At 34.4% G+C, this 15,656-nt stretch overlaps 1 protein-coding gene across 5 annotated transcripts in view; it reads left to right on the forward strand.

Moving 5' to 3' along the window:
- The window catches only part of Erc1 (ELKS/RAB6-interacting/CAST family member 1), a 546,275-nt gene that overhangs the window by 211,972 nt on the left and 318,647 nt on the right, over positions 1-15,656 (forward strand). For all 5 annotated transcript variants that reach the window (XM_071610305.1, XM_027951274.3, XM_027951275.3 and 2 more), the window contains one exon: positions 5,571-5,764. In XM_071610305.1, the coding sequence (XP_071466406.1) occupies positions 5,571-5,764 (194 nt within the window). The remainder of the gene's footprint in view (positions 1-5,570; positions 5,765-15,656) is intronic.

The following is a 15,656-nucleotide window of genomic DNA, read 5'->3' on the forward strand; positions in this document are numbered from 1 at the left end:
GGATAAAGCTCTGGTAAAATTTTACCCCAGCCTTTAGATGAATGCTTTGAGGGTATTTCACAATTGTTATTCTTTTCTCTTCTTCTGCCAGAACCACAGAGATTTTTCTCAGCTCTTCACTTAAAAAATCTGGTGGGGTTCCTGTGGTTGTAAAGTATATGAAAGTATGGTAAAGTCCCCTAAAACTCTTCCCCCCCTACGAGTTTCTTACTGTCATACTCAGTCCCCAACAATTCCTCATGATGACCCTGCAATTGCTTGTATGAGTTGCTTCTGTTCCAGATGAGTAGATCTCATTTCTGACTCTCCCAATATATGTGTTTCTCCATATTTTGGGTGGCAGTTTGCCCTGTGATCTCAATTTTCTAACAGGTCCAAGAAAAGTCATTAATTTTCAGTTTGTTCAGCCTTTTGTTCTTATCCTTGTAAAGGTGGCAGTGATGACATCCAGTGTCTTTGCATGTTGGAGCTGACCTTACTATAGTTTTCCATGCAGAACAGATCTATTTATTCTTTATGAAGATGCTTACATGATTTTTGACATTTAAAATAAAATCTAGAACAACAAAACAAAAATGTAGCTTATTGGTTATATCTGGAAATCACATTTTTAAAATTAATACATAAATATTTATGAAATTAGTAAGTGAACTATCCATAGGAATTTGAGAGTAGATTTTATCATGAAATTAGTAAGTGAACTATCCGTAGGAATTTGAGAATAGATGTCTGTGAATCAACAATATGCCAGTTTTATACAGCTTTTTTTTCTGCAAAATTTCAAATGAACTCAAGTATCTTCCCACATTATTAGCAAAGGGTTTTTAAGCTCTTATTAATTTATATTGGAAATTGGCAAGAAAAAAAAAGCTTTCACTTTTTTAAAAAAAGAGTCTTTCTGAGAATAAATGAGCGCATGTTTCCTAATTTAAGATTGAGATTTAAGGCAGTAAAATGTGGGACTCAAAACAATTGTTAAATATTATTTCTGATTTTACCTCCTTCTAAAAGTTTCTAATTCCATGGCATTACTATATTTAAAAATAGGGTAAGTAGTGTCATTAAGTTTTTAAATTTGGTATAATTTAAAATTATTTTAGCAGGTTATAAGACCTAAAATTCTGTTATATCTTCCATAGTAGCAAGGATTTTTTGCTTTATAGCTTATTTGTAGATAATAGTACAAAATTGTAGATGTATCCTGTTTGGCATATTTTCTTCTTTCTGAAAACCGTAACTGGTATAAGATTAGTGTTCTAATTTATATTTATTCAAAAGACTTCTTACAATTGAAATTTTTGAAGTAGGAAATGTCTGTCCTTGGTAATTTAACCTGTACCTGAATTTTGGTATTCTTTGTCATCAGCATGAGCTGATAACTTCAGCATTATTAAGGAAAGGATTGAAATTCAGCTTTTTTTTCCTCTCTCTCTTTTTTTGTGGTGCTGGGATTGAACCCAGGGCTTTGTGCATGCGAGACTCGCATTCTACCAATTGAGCTATATCCCCAACTCTGAAATTTAGCTTTTGAGTTATGAGAACTTCTTAAAATGCCAAATTCTTTTAAATACCCGTTTCTAGGCTCTTGAGTTTTTAATTAAAGCTTTTTTTCAAAAACCACATTTTTTAACCTTTTATTCTTTTTTTTGCTTATTCTATTCTTAAACCATTTCCTTCTGTTTTTCTTAATTTTTTTCCTTCAACTCTTCTGACTCCCTTTAGTATCTAGAAATGGTATTGGAACACTAATCCAAGCCATTAAGTGACCTGGCAAAGCCATATACAGATGTGGTTCATATATTTTTGCACAATTTTCCAAGTGGAAAATTGAGTGTACTTGACCTTCTGTCTTTACCTTGCTTATATAGAAACTTAAGAATTTAAAAAAACAAAAACCAAACCAAAACAAAAACCCCCACAAAACTCATTCTGATATATATTAGGGTAAGTTCAGATTCTTGGAGATAAGATATGTTTATATCTTGAATTAAAAGTTTTTAAAGAGGAAAATTCTCCCCTAAACTTTGGGAGAGGTTTCTATTCTGCTGCTTTCTCCCTGTTTTTTTTTTTTTTGTTTGTTTGTTTGTTGTTGTTGTTGTTCTCAGTGGGTTAATTCATTCAGGGCTGCTTCTCTTTCCCTTTGCTTTTAAGTAAAATCATTTGTGGCTTTTAACCACACCACTTTGGGGGATAGAATTTTGCTAACACATTAAAATCCTATCTGCCAGTAGAATCTCCTTTAAAGGCCATGTTTAGAAACTGAATTCTCACCACTGAAGGAACCTGACACAAAAGAAATTGGTAAAGGACATAATTTTAAAAGAATAGCTGTTACTTCCTTAAAGAATTTAAATCAATTTACATAAATGTCTTTTATTGAAGCTACTTTGCACCAGAGCTTTCCTCAGTATATGTATTTATCTTTTTACTATGTATTTTTAAATAATTCTAAGGCACCATATATGTTTTGTTGTTTATTGAATAAGATCCCCTTCTTAACCTTTACTTCCTCATTAAATAATTTATACTTTGAAAATAAGGATTTGGTTATCTGCTTGATTCTATAATTGTGTATATTTTAGTACGACATATGAAATACAAAAGAACGAAATCCTTGCCTCCAGTGTATGTGTATTGAGGTTTTAATAATGTGATCCAGTGTATGTGTATTGAGGTTTTTAATAATGTGAAAGGTAGGCAGTTACCAGTAGATCAGCACTTGAGAACAGAGAGCTTAACCTGATTAAGGATTTTTGAAAAGGATTGTTCATGGTTTAGTTTTTCTTGTCCAGAGGTGACGTTTTATATAGTACTGTTATTTCACTGAAGTTTGCAGCTTTTGCTTCCGGGTGATTTTGACTTCCTGATATTCTAGAAGTAGAACATGTAAAATATACACATTTCAAAACACAGTTTAACAGACAATTAAAATTTAAAGGGTTAGAAAAGCAGTGAGGGGAATGACGCCATGAAATTAAACATCCAGAAAATATTTTTCTAACTGTTGCTTTGAGAAGAACTCTGTGGACATAAGATATGTTTGCATCTTGAATTAAATGTCATTCTACTATTTAGAAGTTTGTTTTAAAGAAATGTTTATAAAACTTTTGGAAAATATCTTTTTTAGAGTTTATGTTTTTAAAAAAATAAAGTTGCAAAGGTCTTTAAAGATGTTTAATATTCTTAGAATTTCATTTTAACGTCCAAATGAACCCAGCAAGAATTTGGATGTAAACTTCTCTGATACAGAATTTGTTATAATTAGTAAGGGAAGGTTAATATATTTTTGATTCTTCCCCCCTAACTTAATTGACTTTTCTTTAAAGTTGGTAATTGGATCATCCTGTAGGCTACATTTAACATTACACTTATATAATTGATTACTTTTATCCTCTTCCCAATTCTTCTTCTTTTCCTACCACTTAATTCTATGAACTGTTTTAAATCAAGCAAAACTCTTTCACTGCTTGTGCATATTCATTTGTTCAACAAGTTGTTGAGTTTCTACACTAGGTCAGTTTTCATGGTGGGACTGAGGATACAAACAAGATTACCTGCACCCTTGGTTTCATAGAATGTATATTCTCTATCAGGGAAAATAGATACTCACACAGGTAGTTGTAGTAAATCACAGGGTGTGATGGAGTGTACATCAAATCTAGATTAGGGTCACAGAGGACCTCCTTAACAGAGGAGACATTTACTAAGCTGAGACCTCAGAGTTAGGGCACTTCAGCATGTATGAAGGCCTAGAACACTGATGTGCACGATGTTACATTGGCAGAATTATAAATAAAACATTTATAATAAGTGATTATAAGTCAGAGTTGTCTTAATAGTATTGAATAGCAGCAGACCTTCATGTTTGTTTCTACAGTCTTTTGTGCCCCTTACTGTCGCCTATTTCATTGTGTCCTTCCTCAGTTATTCCTGCATTTCTTTGCATCTTTGGTCTTTTTCTTTTTATTGATTCTCCCTTTTTGGTATATAAATATGGTCAGCTTTCTACAGAATAGCTCCTGATCCTGTTACTCTTTATACTTCCTCCTCTATTTTCTGTTAGACATAATCATATTTGAAAAGTTTTTGTAGCCTTATCCTCCCCTTAAAAGACTAATTGCTATAGGAACTTTCCTCTTAACAAACTAGCAAAACAGTGTGAAATAACTGATTTTTAGATATTGGAGAAAATCCAGTGCAGAACAGTGATGTCCTTTTACCTTCTGAACTTGTAGTTTTTATTCTTTAAAGTATACTTCCTAAGTTAGTTAAAGATGAGGGAAGCCATTTATGATGTATTTTTTATTTTTTGGTGCTTAAGGATTGAACCTATGGCCTTGAGCATGTTAGGCAAGCATACTACCAATGAGCCACATCCACAACCCTAAAAAAGCCAGTGTTTGGATAGATAAGTACTTTTTCATCAGGAATTAAGCCTTAAATAAATGAACTTGGTAAAAGATTTAATGGAGCCAGATGCAGTGCTACATACCTATAATCCTAGCTACTTGGGGGGTTGAGGCAGGAGGATCACAAGTTCAAGGCCAGCCTGGGCAATTTAGTGAGAACCCTGCCTCAAATTTGAAAATAAAAAAGGTATGGGGATATTGCTGAGTGTTAGAGCTCCCCTGGATTCAATCCCCAGTACTGAAACAAAGATTTAATGCTTGTGTGTAGGAGGAGGTTAAATAAGGGTTCTTTTTTTGTTGTTGTTTGTTTGTTTGTTATTTTCTGGCACTGGAATTAAACCTGGGGCCTCACACATACTGGGGAAGCAGTCCACTGCTGAACTACACCCCCAAGTTCCCAACCACCCTCCTTTTAAAAATTTTAATTTGAGACAGTTTATTTAGTTGCCCAGACTGGCCTCAAACTCGAAATCCTCCTGCCTCAACCTCCTGAGTAGCTGTGATTACAGGCATGTGCCACCTTACCTGGCTAGAATTTAATCTTAGATTTATAACAAAGCATTTAGTTTATACAAACATTTCTCATTTACTAATGGTAGTTTGCATTAGAGCTTTTCAAAGAATTTTCTAAGAATATACCTTTGACCTTTTAATATATTTTTCAAAACATTTTAAGGGACTCAATACATTCTTAAAGTATCTACATAATTCTGGGTGCCCAGAGTCTTGTGATTCACACATTTGGTAAAGCAGCATATGGGAGAAGGAAATGGAAATAACTAATGGGACATTAGGTCTCAGCAATGGTGCTATCTGTGAATTAGCAGTGAATCCTGGTGGTACCTTTTGATACTGTTTGGCAAGATCAATAGCAGTCTTTTGGTTTATTAGTATATCTTACTACTCTCTGAAATATCAGTTGGCTTTTGGTGATTTTTGGCCTAATAAAATTCAGAGGTATAATATTTTTTAAAAATCCATTTGTAATTTAAGGCAATTACTTTAAATATTAATCCTTTATATATTTGATAATACTATGTTTAAATTGAATATAAATAGTTCTTTGACCCATGGTTTACCCAGCCAGTTTCACTTTATGTGTATCTTACAGACTTGGAACACTTCTTCATTTTCTTTCTTTTTTTTTTTTTTTTTTTGTAGGCACATGAAGCAACATTGGAAGCTAGAGCCAGTCCAGAGATGAATGACCGAATTCAGCAGTTGGAGAGAGAGATTGCCAGGTACAAAGATGAATCTAGCAAGGCCCAGGCAGAAGTAGACCGCCTTTTGGAAATCTTGAAGGAAGTGGAAAATGAGAAGAATGACAAAGATAAGAAGATAGCTGAATTAGAAAGGTAAGGAGAGGGAAATTGAATGGGACTCCCTGGGTTAGAAAAAGTAAAGTATGTATTTTTGAGGGCATACTTGTTTCAGTATTGTGTGCCTCTGAGTTTAGGGTCTTGAATGCTTGTTAATATTTTATTATCTACTTATTATTCTAAATCAGTACAAATTCTTTGTTGCATTCTCTAAAAGGCAACATAGAAAGGGAGTAAACTGAGAAACTGTTGACCTTAAACAAAAGAGAAAGTATTCATTAATTGAAAAATTAAAGTTTTCAACTGACTGATTAAGATAGAGTACAAATAACTACTTGCTTTTTATTATTTATTGTTCTAGATAATAAGCAAATGGTCCTCCTGTATAAGGAGTTAATATTGTATCATTGGTTTAGACCCTTTTGGCTGATCAGATGCTCTTTGGGGTTGTGAATTTTTGACTAGGTTGTGGAGAAGCAAATTCTTACATCAGTCAATGAAGCATGACATTTTAGGATAATTTTGGAGACGCAGATGTGATTTTTATGGGGCCTGAATTTGAATTCTTCAAAATGGGCTATTTGAACAGATCCTGCCAGATATTTCTCTTAGAATTTTGTCTTTTTTAAATTACTTTATACTGAAGACCAAGTATATGCCTGTTAATCTCTTCTTTCATACCATGTATTTAACATGAACTCACAAGTGCATTGAGACAGCTCTTCCAGCAGCAATTGATTACCTGTGTTCTTCTAAACAGCCAGAAAGACTGACAGTGACAAAATGAAGTCACTAAGCTATGTGACTTCTTGAGGGCTGGTTCTTAAGAATAATTTATTTTTATGTTCTTGATGGCTGGGAAGTTTTAGATTACTTTCATAATTTATTTACTGAGTTTTAAATTTTGGGGGTGGTTATTGGTAGGCTTGTTATTTTCCTCTGAAGTTATTATTTCCTCCCTTTCTACCTATATAATTTTGATTTTCAAGAAACCAAAGCAATAAACTCCAACCCTCATAGTTTTACACTGTATGAAAATGTGAATAATATGGGCTTTTGACCTGCTGGCACGTTTTCTCTTATTTTGGTATTATTTCTATTCATTTTCTCTAGTTCTGGATAAGACAAATGGATATAAGTCTTTAAATCAAAAATTTAAAACTAAGAACTCTTGATTGTAGACTGTATGCATTTTTATTTATTTGTTTTTCTAAAAATATCAATTTTATTTATTTATTTATTTTTAAATGTGGTGTTGAGGGTCATCAAACCCCATACCTCACTCTTGCTAGGCAAGCACTCTACCACTCAGTTACAACTCTAGCCCCTGTGCATTTTTATTCACATTAATCTTTGCACTGTGTTCCTTCTCCAGCATGTGAGCATGCCTCATGTATATACACAGACACACACTCTTATATATTTACATGAATACATATCTGAATCTATACCTCCTTTTGCTTTTTTAATGGGCCTGAAATCAGCAGCAGTACTGCATAAACATTAAAATATGATACTTTTGACTGATTACTGACATCTCATTAAATGTATTTCAGAAGTTGCTTGAGAATATTTCATTTTTAAATGTGATTTTTTATATTGGAAATCTGCATTTGAAGCTGAGTGAGGTGGTCCATTGCTCATAAACTTAGCTACTTAGGAGGCTGACACAGGATTCAAATTCAAGGCCTACATTGGCAACTTGGTGAGACCCTGTCTCAAAAAGAAAAAAGACTGGGGATGTAGTCTAGGGTAGAGGAGTGCCTAATATTCATGAGTGCTGAAGTTCAATCTTCAGTACCACATTCAGAAAAGAAAAAGTGGGGCTGGGGCTATAGCTCAGTGGTAGAGTACTTAACTGGCATGGGTGAGACACTGGGTTTGAACCTCAGCACCACATAAAAAGTAAATAAATAAAGTTATTAAAAATATGTATGTTTTTTAAAAAAGAAGAAAAAATCTACATTTTGAAAATATTGCTTGCTATTCCATGAAGCTTGCTTGAAGAATATTATTGCATTTTGGGACTTATACTGATTTTGGGACATGGACATAATGTGAGGGAGAATAAGAAACAGAACTAAGTCTATATCTTGTATCCAAAATACACCAAATAGCTGCTTTTAATAGTGACTTTGTTTTTCACTTTGTAAGAAAGAGTTATACATGACCTGTGTAACTTTTAGTGTATTGGAAAAAGCATAGTTCTAGCCTCTCTGCTCATGCACCTGTAATTTTGTTTGAGGATTTGAGACAAAGATTTTTGCCTATCAGAAAATAAAATAAAACTTCACACCAAAAAAAACCCAAACAAACAAATGCAACATTTTCTCCAACTCAGTTTTTGCTATCAGCTTTGTAGTTTGTTACTCAGAAACATAGTTTGAGGTATTGAATAAACAGTAGCACCACAGAATTTGTGAAAGAGATCTACTATGGCATTCCCCACCCCCCCTTGCAAACCAAATTACTTATTTATTTACTTATTTATTATATGGTTTTGAGGATCTAACCCAGGGCCTCGCACGTGCTAGGTGAGCGCTTTATCACTGAGCCACACTCCCAGCCCCTCTATTATGGCATTTTATGAAGAAGAAACCAGGAGCCAAAGAAATTACTCCTGAAATTAAACAGTGGTTGAGCTGGAGCTAATAGAATGGGGTTTTAAATTCCAGCTCAATTTTCTTTCTATTTCAACAAGATTAATTATGTTCTTTTTGGACTTACTGGCAACTGTAAAACACTTCCTACCTCGATGGGATTTATTTTTTGCTCATTGTTGAACCAATGTCTTAAGCAAAAGTGGCTATAGATAGGATTATGACTTACTTAAAAACTAAGGTATATTTTAATTTTTCTTAGCTTTTGAAGGCCATTTTTTAAAGATGTGTTGACTTTTTAAAAATATTTTTATTAGTTGTTGATAGACCTTTATTTATTTATTTGCTTATATGTGATGCTGAGAATTGAACCCAGTGCCTCACACATGCTAGGCAAGTGCTCTACCACTGAGCCACAACCCCAGCTCCTTGAAGGCCATTTTTTATAAACTGAACTGTGCTTGTTTGAGGAGTTATTCAGTGCATTTTATGTTAAAGACAGCTGAGATTATGTCACATATTTGTTCCTAGATTTAGTACTGAGGTGCATGTGTGTGGCGGCTGTGTTTCTTACTAACCATTTGCTTCTTGTGTTGCCATTCCATTGTTTCCTGTGTGTATGTATGGGTGTCTGTCTCCCTGTGTTTTATCATTTTGAGTTTCTTCACCTTTCTTTTGATTTGTCTTACCATGGTCCTGTTCCATTGGGGGTTTTGTGTCTTTTTGTTTGTATGTGTGTGTTCCCTCTACCATTGGCCATGCTGTTTCTCAGAAAGCCAGTCTCCCGCAAATTGTACCCTCCACACCAGGTTTCTGTCCCTGCACCACCTGGGGGGTTTGTTTGGGACTTCCTGGGAAAGTGAGTGATATGTAAGGCTACAGTCTTATACTAGAGTAAATTGCTTCTGCTGTTCTTGCTACTGCTGGGGCTTGCTGGGGATTTTGCTTGATCAGAATTAAAGAACAGCCAGTGACACTGTATTTCTTAGTTAACCTGCTTTTGGATAAAATCAGTCTATGTTCTTTCGGGTAAGGTTCTGTACTGCTAGTTGAAATCATTTTAGTCTTTGTTTCCAGCTATCTTTTATGTGGTTGTGCTTACACTGGCTTGCCCTTTGAGTGGCTCCTTAACTGATAAAATTATTTCACCACATTTTAATTCAGCATATAGAATTCATTTCTAAAGGACATTGAGCAATCTTTTAAGTGCAAATATTAAAACAAACTATTTTATAATTATTAGTAGATTAATCATTAATAGATTTTCATTAAACCAAAGAAAATTCTTAGTATTCTATGCATTTCATAGTACTTCTTATGTAAGAATTTCCAGGATGAAAAGATTTAGGTTATATCATGAAGTATTTCCACTTATATTCTTTGTGGACTAGAGAAATAAATGAATGGTCCTTTCTAATGTTGACTCCTAAAGAAAAGAGTAATTCTTGTAACAAAATGATTTAGTGTTATAGCACTCACTTGTTTTAACATTATACCAGTCTCTTGACCTATTGTAATTAAAAAATAAAATTGGACAAGTCCACCTATACAACTGCAAATACAAAATATTTTCTTCAGGTAAATGTGACTACTTCTAAATTCACATTCCTTACTGTGGTGTGAATCAGATCGAATTTAAGAGAAAAAGTACATGTAGGGCATGTATACACAGAGAAATATATACACATATTAAGAAATTTGTTATAAGGAATTATTTTGCATGGTTGTGATGGCTGATTAGGCAAGTCTGAAATCCTGTGGCAGGCTGACAGGAAGGGAAGATCCTGAGCAGGAGGGAACTTGTGTCAGCACAAGCCAAAGCTGTTGTACATAGGTAGAATTTCTTTTCACTCCTAGGGAAATCTTACCTGTTTCCAAGACCTTCTGAAGGATTCAGTTGTGCCCACTCAGATTATCTGGGATAATCTCCCCTACTTAAACTGATTAGAGGCTTTAAGTACATCAGCAAAATACTTTCACAACACATCTATCTAGATGGGTGTTTGATGGACTCACTGGGCACTGTAGCCTAGCTGTGTTAATACTTCAAGAAAGCTATCATCCAGTGGCTTTGGATAGTTTGCATAGAAAAAAAATCAAAACAGAGTTTGAGTGTCCCTATATAAATGGATAGAATTAGATTTGCCTCAGGAATGCCAAATGTAATTGAGAATTTGTCTTCTAAAATAAGCATGTTGGAGTTTCTATTTAGATTCACAATGAATAGGCTTTTCTCTTATATAATGTTTATGATTTTTAGAGACAAGAGTAATGATAGAATTCTGTTAGTATTTTTTCAATCTTCTGAAAGAATTGTTTGTTGTCTGCTCTTTCACTCATGTTATCCCTTTTTGCTAAATACTCATGTGATGGCAGTACACTGGGGACAGTGTTTCCCGTGCCATATATTGTGTTCTGTTTTACATTTTTGCTTTATTGCCTTTTTATAATCCCAAATGACTAATGAATACTCAGAGTTTAGTGTTTTACAGCAGAAATTCTCAGTTTTACTCTGACATTCAATGTGATTAGAGTCAACATACTATTAAGAAACTTTTGTATTTAGAGAATGGCAGCCATCTTTTGAGTTTCATATAATTTGGTTGGCAAGAATTGCCTTTGTTAATTGAATTTAGGAATTTTCAGTGATCTAGAGAATAATAAAAGTTATTGTGTGATGTGAAGAGTTAAAGGAAAATGTAAATTTTACTGTTCTTCATTTGAGGAACTATAAAAGGACGTTAGTGCATGTATATTTTTATTTTGAGGTGTGTTCAGATTTAGCACAGAGGTTATTTGTGGGGCAGTCAGCAAAGGCCCATCTGATAAGGTAATGTTTGAGAAGACACTTGAATGAGGGGCTCTGTCCTCCAGAAGTCCTTAGAAGCCCTTAAAAAAAATTCCAACAACTTTATATACCTATTGTTACCTTATTTCAGCTTTGACAAATGTATACTCCTGTATACATTTGTCAAATGTATACTACAATCAAAATACAGAACATTTCCTTCACCCCCAGAAATGTCTCTTTGCAGCACATCTCCTCCCATTCCCAACCATAGATATGATTATCATTTTCTAAATTAATTTTTAATTTTCTTTAGTTGTAGATGGACAGAGTACCTTTAATTAATTAATTAATTTTATGTGGTGCTGAGGATCACACCCAGTGCTTCACATATGTGAGGCAAGTGCTCTACCATTTAGCCGTAACTCCAGCCCTCTAAATTAATTTTATACACAGCCCCCTCCTTTTGCCTTTGCTTTTAGTTTTCTGCTTTTCTTTATTTATTTCATCTGGAGCGCAGAAAAGAATAGAGTATACCAATAAAATATTGTTACTCTTCTATCTAATCACTAATTATCCAAATCTGAAGTTTGTGAATTGCATCCCCAACTCCAGAAATGAATCCTGATTCATTTAAGCCCATAAGGATAATTTCTGGTGGCTAGTTGTTCATGGAGCACATAATGCATAAGTAATTTGAGAAAGAAAGACTACAGAGACTTTAGGGAATAATTGTCTTATGAGGAAGACTTGCAAGAAGAAAGGTAACCTCTTTCTCCAGGACACTCTTGTATCTGGATGGGAGGTCCAGAACTATTGCAACTGCCTTGTAAGCTGCCTAAAGTGAAGTCAGCATCCGGAGAGTAATAGTTAAGAAAACCATAGAGAGATAGAGCTTAGAACCTGAAGGCACTATTCCTGAAACTACTGCTTTTAAGACTTCTTATCATGTGAGATAGTATGTTTTCTTACTGTTTAAGCCAGTTTTAAGAAGGATTTTGTTATTTGCAACCAAATGCATTCAAACTAATACAACTAATTGCATACTGATTTTCTTCCTACCTTTTTCCTATAGAAGAAGCATTCATTTTGAAAAGAATTTAATTTTTTTTTCTTATTAGTCATCACTCGAATGTGCTAGAAGCAGCAATGGGGCCTCTTTGTTTCCCTAATACTTTCTGAATGTTAAAAAAAACAAACAAACAAAACACAAATCTAATGACTTAATAACTTGACCAAATCAGAAGCGATTCCCTCATTGCCCATTTCGATTCTTAAATAAGGTCATAATTTGAGGGTACCAGTTAAATTAGTAATAAACTACTCTGTTAGACTGTTATTTTTGAATATGTCTGTACAGATTTCAGTCTTATTTTTCCTGTATTTTGGTCGTTTTTGTTTTCTTTTGTCCCTATCTTTCCTGGATTTATCCCCTACTCAGATATCTGGAATTGCGTTTGGAAGAGGCACAAACAGAAGATTCTTGCCCCCACCCAACCAGATGACCACTTTAAAAGGGAATATAATTTTGTCTTTTTGAAAGTAAATTTGTGTTGTGGTAGAAGTGGTGTATTGCACTTTGAAATATGGCATTACTCTTCTTTTGGATTCAATGAGCAATTCTTTTCTTTTAGAAGAAACATTGACAAGCAAACTGCCATATGTTTTGAGTGGAGATTTCTTGTAGGACCTCTTGAAAGCTCGTGTGCTTGACTTGTTATGTGTCCGGTAGATCTTATCTTTCTACAAGAAATTTCTTAAAAAAAATTAATATAATTTGTTTTGGAATTTTAGCAACCTCTTTATATATCATGAATTTTGTTTGTTTTAGGAAAACTTATTTCATGGATTTTTGTTATATAGACAAGAAATCTGAGGCCCAGACAGGATAAATGACTGCTTCTATATCATAAGTAGTAGCAGAGTTGTACCTAAGAATTCTAGGGTCTGTTTCTTCTTTTTCTCCTTTGGAACCACTGTGTTCTGTTTTTATTAATGGCCCCATTTCCTAGAATGGGGTCGTATAGACAACCAAATGATCCAGAGGCTGTTTATTTGTGGACCTTGATGAGGCCAAAGGCTCACACCCTCTTCTAAGACAGGTGCTTGGGAACTGGCCTGTGAGTCGCTTTGCTGCTAGGTCATAGTTTATCTGCCTGTGTGACTCCTAGCTCTTCTTTTAGTTTGAACTCTGTTAAATTGATGCTTCTGGCTCCAAGAATCTAAGACTAAGCAATGTAGCACCTGTTGTCATTTCTTTTATAGATGATGCCAGTGGAGGCATTCTTCCACAGCTTTTCCAACAGCTAGAAATTTCATCGACGAAGTCTCAACTCCTTCAGGTCTGGTTGAACTCTCCTGAGAAGTAATACTTAACAGACAACTAGGGCTGGCCATCCCAATTAACTCATGCCCTAGGACATAGGAGAGTCATAGAGAAGGGACTTGTTGAACTTTGGAATCATAGGTCTTTGGTGGTTTTTTTTTTTTTAATTTAAGGACAAATATTAAATGACAGTGGCTTGGGAGGTTGTTTAGGTAGAAGTCTAAAAAGTAATTTTGAAACCTGGACTGCTCATTTCAGGTCCTTAAGCCCTAGTGTAGGTAGAGATCTAGGTTGGAGAGGGAAAGCTAGGATCTTGTGCTGCCATGATAGCTATTCTGAGGAAGAGCTAGATGTCAGTTTTGTCATTCATAGATATGTACATAGTTGTTAGACCAGCCTTCTGGGTAGTTTGGTAATGCTTTTGTTGTTTTGTTTTGCTTTTGAAAAAAGGAAAAAGAAGTTTTATTGATTTGCTGTCAAAGGAGAAGCACAAGGAACCCCTGTCCCAGAGGCTGTGATTCTGCCCATCAAAGGGAGCCAGGGGATTTTTTAAAGAGGTGATTCAAAGGCTATATTCTGCGTATTCAATCCACCATTGTAATTCACTTGTTAATTTGGAGGATAGTTATTTCTGAAGTCTTCTGGTGCCATCTGAATTACCTTCTGAGTAGTTATGATAGAGGGACCTTTTCCTGTTTTGAGAAGGTTAATTTTCCCTTCTTTCCTAATTAACCATCTTTTCCATGCCTTATGTAGATCTATTGGTTCTAGGCTTTTACATCCTGGTTAAACTTGAATTTTGTGGACTAGGAAGAAAACTTAATCAGTACTTACAATATTGTTTTTAGGGGAACTGCATTCTGAATCATTCTGAGTTAAACAACTAACTTTGTTTTAAAATGCTATATGGTCTATCTAGTTGGGCTTAGTTACTTGATTTTTTTTTTTTAAAGTAAGGGTGGTCCCAGTTTGCTCAAACTTAGATCCATGGTAGTTAGCCCCTGAATTAACTGTCTAAACTGCTAAAACATTAACTTATACCACCTCTCAATAGGAATGAGAAGTGTCTGTACTTCTGTAGATGAAGAATCAAAGTACTGAACTGAGCTTGAACAAAAAGAACAGGGACTTTTCCCTATCATGCCAGCAGTGATTTTATCTGGGAATGTTACTTGCATATGTGTATGTTTAAGAGAGAGAACTTTACTGGCAACTTTTGGAGAAATTAGGTAAGATAGTTTGTAGGTTTCAACTGAATGCCTCAGGGTGATGGCCCTTTGAGTTTCTTATGTTCTTTTAAAGATTTTACGAGTACTATTTGAACTTTTATGTAATGAAAATGGAGATGCTTCTATTTGTCATTAATCCTCCAAAATGAAGCTAGTTGATAGGATGGTGTTTCCAGTTCTTAGTTTGATAATCTTGCAAGAATGAACTGTTTTCTTACAAAGGAAGTCAAAATTAGTAGGTATATGTTTTTTTTTCTTATTTACCTTTTTTACTCTTTTCTCTTTGATTAGAATTTTCTTTCCTGTTATTTGTTTGTGGCAGTTTGACTCCTTTTAAAACAGTTATCCTTTTCAAAGTTTATCCCTTTCAGTAGTAATCTCCTTTTCCTTTTGTGGGTGTAGGAGGATACCGGGGTCAGGGCACTTGACCACTGAGCCACATCCCTAGGCCTATTTTGTATTTTATTTAGAGACAGGGTTACCTGAGTTGCTTAGCACCTCACTTTTGCTGAGGCTGACTTTGAAACTCATGATCTTCCTGCTTCAGCTTCCTGAGCTTCTGGGATTACAGATGTACGCCACCTCTCCCAGCTTCCTTTTCCTTTATTTTTGCTTATGATAGTATCTATTACATTCTGTCCTGCACCTTATTGAGGAACTATTAAATATATATGTTAAAAAAATGAAGGTAGTCCTCTTTTTTAATCCACCATTGAGTCATCTCACAGTTCTTCCCTATGTCTTTCCATCACCCATACTATTAAGATCCTTTAGAAAGTAAAAAGATGACGATTCAAATAGTCTCTTAAAACCTTGGTAGTTAGATTGAAAATATTATTTGTATATTTGTTTCTTTTGTGTGATCATTATATGTTACCATATTATGATATATGTATATACATATATTTACATGGTATGTTTGTTTACACACAATTTTCCTTCTGTAAAAGTACCTAAAGTATTCTTATATAATTTAGCCTGGTTC

This window comes from Marmota flaviventris, chromosome 3, assembly GCF_047511675.1.
Source record: "Marmota flaviventris isolate mMarFla1 chromosome 3, mMarFla1.hap1, whole genome shotgun sequence".
Lineage (NCBI taxonomy): Eukaryota > Metazoa > Chordata > Mammalia > Rodentia > Sciuridae > Marmota > Marmota flaviventris.